The 2,280-nt window shown below is 43.0% G+C and overlaps 1 protein-coding gene across 1 annotated transcript; it reads right to left on the bottom strand.

The window, feature by feature from the left end:
* Positions 1 to 912: 912 nt before the first annotated feature.
* On the bottom strand, positions 913 to 2,065 carry SARC_03885 (hypothetical protein; the record flags this gene model as incomplete). The annotated part of the gene is made up of 1 exon (XM_014302324.1): positions 913 to 2,065. A coding segment is annotated over one exon (1,153 nt), but the record flags the coding sequence as incomplete, so codon positions are not given.
* Between the last annotated feature and the right edge of the window lie 215 nt (positions 2,066 to 2,280).

Consider the following 2,280-nt stretch of genomic DNA (forward strand, 5'->3'; position numbering starts at 1 on the left):
TATATATATATATATATATGTATATAGATATATATATATATATATATGCATACGCATAAACATATATATATATATATATATATATACATATACATATACTTATACATAAAAATATGCATGTACATATGCACTATGGTATTGCTTCTCGCGTCATCGGCTATGAGGACAATTGATAAATGAAATACTGTTCAAAAATCACCGAACACACGTGAGAAAAGTGAAGCAAAATCGAACAGGACCACATTCGGGGTAAATACAGCACGCGGCAATCCATAGCAACAGAATACGTCTAAATCTAACATTCATGATATACATATCAACATACATATTAGGACTTCTTGCAGATAATTTGAATATAAAATGTGCTCATTCCATAGCAAGTCAATAATTCGTCCGAAATACATGCAAAGAAATCATACACTTGTCAACTACGCTCAAAAGCCCCAATCTTTATATACTCAACCTGAGCTATAATACATATCGCCTCAAAGTAGCAATAAAAGTATATACATACATACATGCATGCATACATGCATACATGCATACATACATACATACATACATACATACATACATACATACATACATACATACATACATACATACATACATACATACATACATACATACATACATACATACATACATACATACATACATACATACATCATGCATACATACATGTATGTACATGCATACGAACAAAAAGTTTAAAACACACCTAAAACATACTTTTTGAGAACATAAATACCTCCAAAACATACTTTTTGAAAATATGAAAACCTCCAAAACATTCTTTTGGAGATATAAATATCTCCAAAACATACTTTTCGAGATCATAAACACCTCCAAAACATACTTTTCAAAAATATAAATACCTCCAAAACCTACTTTTCGAGAACATTAATACCTCTAAAACATGCTCTCCGAGAACATTAACACTTCCAAAACATACTTTTCGAGATAATGCTGGAAGGCCAGGGCGCGTTCTTCGATCAGGTTCCGCCGGAATCGGTGACCCATAATCCTGGCCCACAGTCTGGTTGCCGGCAGAGGCAAAGCCTGGTTTACCGGGGATGTCAGCTGAGCATTGAGTGCAGTAAAGTCTGTGTACCGTCTGTATACGATGATGGTGTCGAGCTTCTCCCGTTCCGGTCTGGGTGACCTTGTACCAGGCGCGGCGGTGCTGTGTAAGAACGAAGCCGAGTGGTTGTTGCCATGTGCGGATGCCTCCGCTCGCGTGCTATTTATAGAACTGTCGTACTTGCTATCGAGTGTCCCCAGGCAATTGCAGGCAGCCACATCGACTGGCCCAGCGGCCTCAAACTTGTCGGTATCTATACCGGTGTCCGTACCGCTTCTAGTACCGCTTTCTTCCCCGTCACCTACTTCGGAGTGGCCCATCTGGCCGAATTGGACGGGTTTGTGCTGCGTGAATGTTTCCAACTGATGTGTTTGAACAGTCTTGTCCTTGTCCGTTAAGTCTGTGACAGGTTCAGAGGTCAGCTCTGATATATCCTCTCCGTCGGGAACAGCTGCGCTCCCGGGTGTGCCCGCATCCGAACCCGCGCTCACAAGATGAGTACTCCATAGCTCCGCCTCGGCACTCCGACATTCCTGGCGTGCTCCACTGCTCTCATCCCCACTCGCACCCGCACTATCGCCCTCACTCCCACTCACACTCCCTCTCCGCTTATTATGTTCCCTGTAGCTCGCATCGTCACTCCCACTACCACTACCACTGTCACTGTCACTCTCAAACTCCCAGTCACCCAGCAGGGAGGGCTCAAACGTCCGGTACCGCCTTTCCACATAACACCCATGCATGCGGCGCCTGGTCGTGTGAGCCTTATTCGTGTCCCCGGTGTCAACTGTGGGTATGCGCTCGAGCGTCTTGTCAATGCTAGGCGGGAGAGTTGTTTGTAGCTCAGCGGCAACCTGTGTTTGGCTACCCGGTGTTTGTGCTTGCTCCAGACTTATCTGGGAGAGCGAGAGGAATCCGTTCAGAGCCAGGCTAGCTTTCCTGGGCTTCTTGGACGGAGTGTATTTATGTGTAGTAGGTACCTGTAGACAAACGAAAGACGTATGCAAGGCATGTAAAGATCAATGCTCGTCCGAGCTAATATCAATCACGGATGGACTGATCATATGAGTTCAAAGGGTATAATCGTTTATAACAGCCAAAAACACTTCACAGCAGTACACACACACATATATATATATATATATATATATATATAGTATATATATATGTTATATAGTACCATTCTGAGTCGGAGA

Source organism: Sphaeroforma arctica, assembly GCF_001186125.1.
Source record: "Sphaeroforma arctica JP610 unplaced genomic scaffold supercont1.207, whole genome shotgun sequence".
Classification (NCBI taxonomy): Eukaryota; class Ichthyosporea; order Ichthyophonida; genus Sphaeroforma; species Sphaeroforma arctica.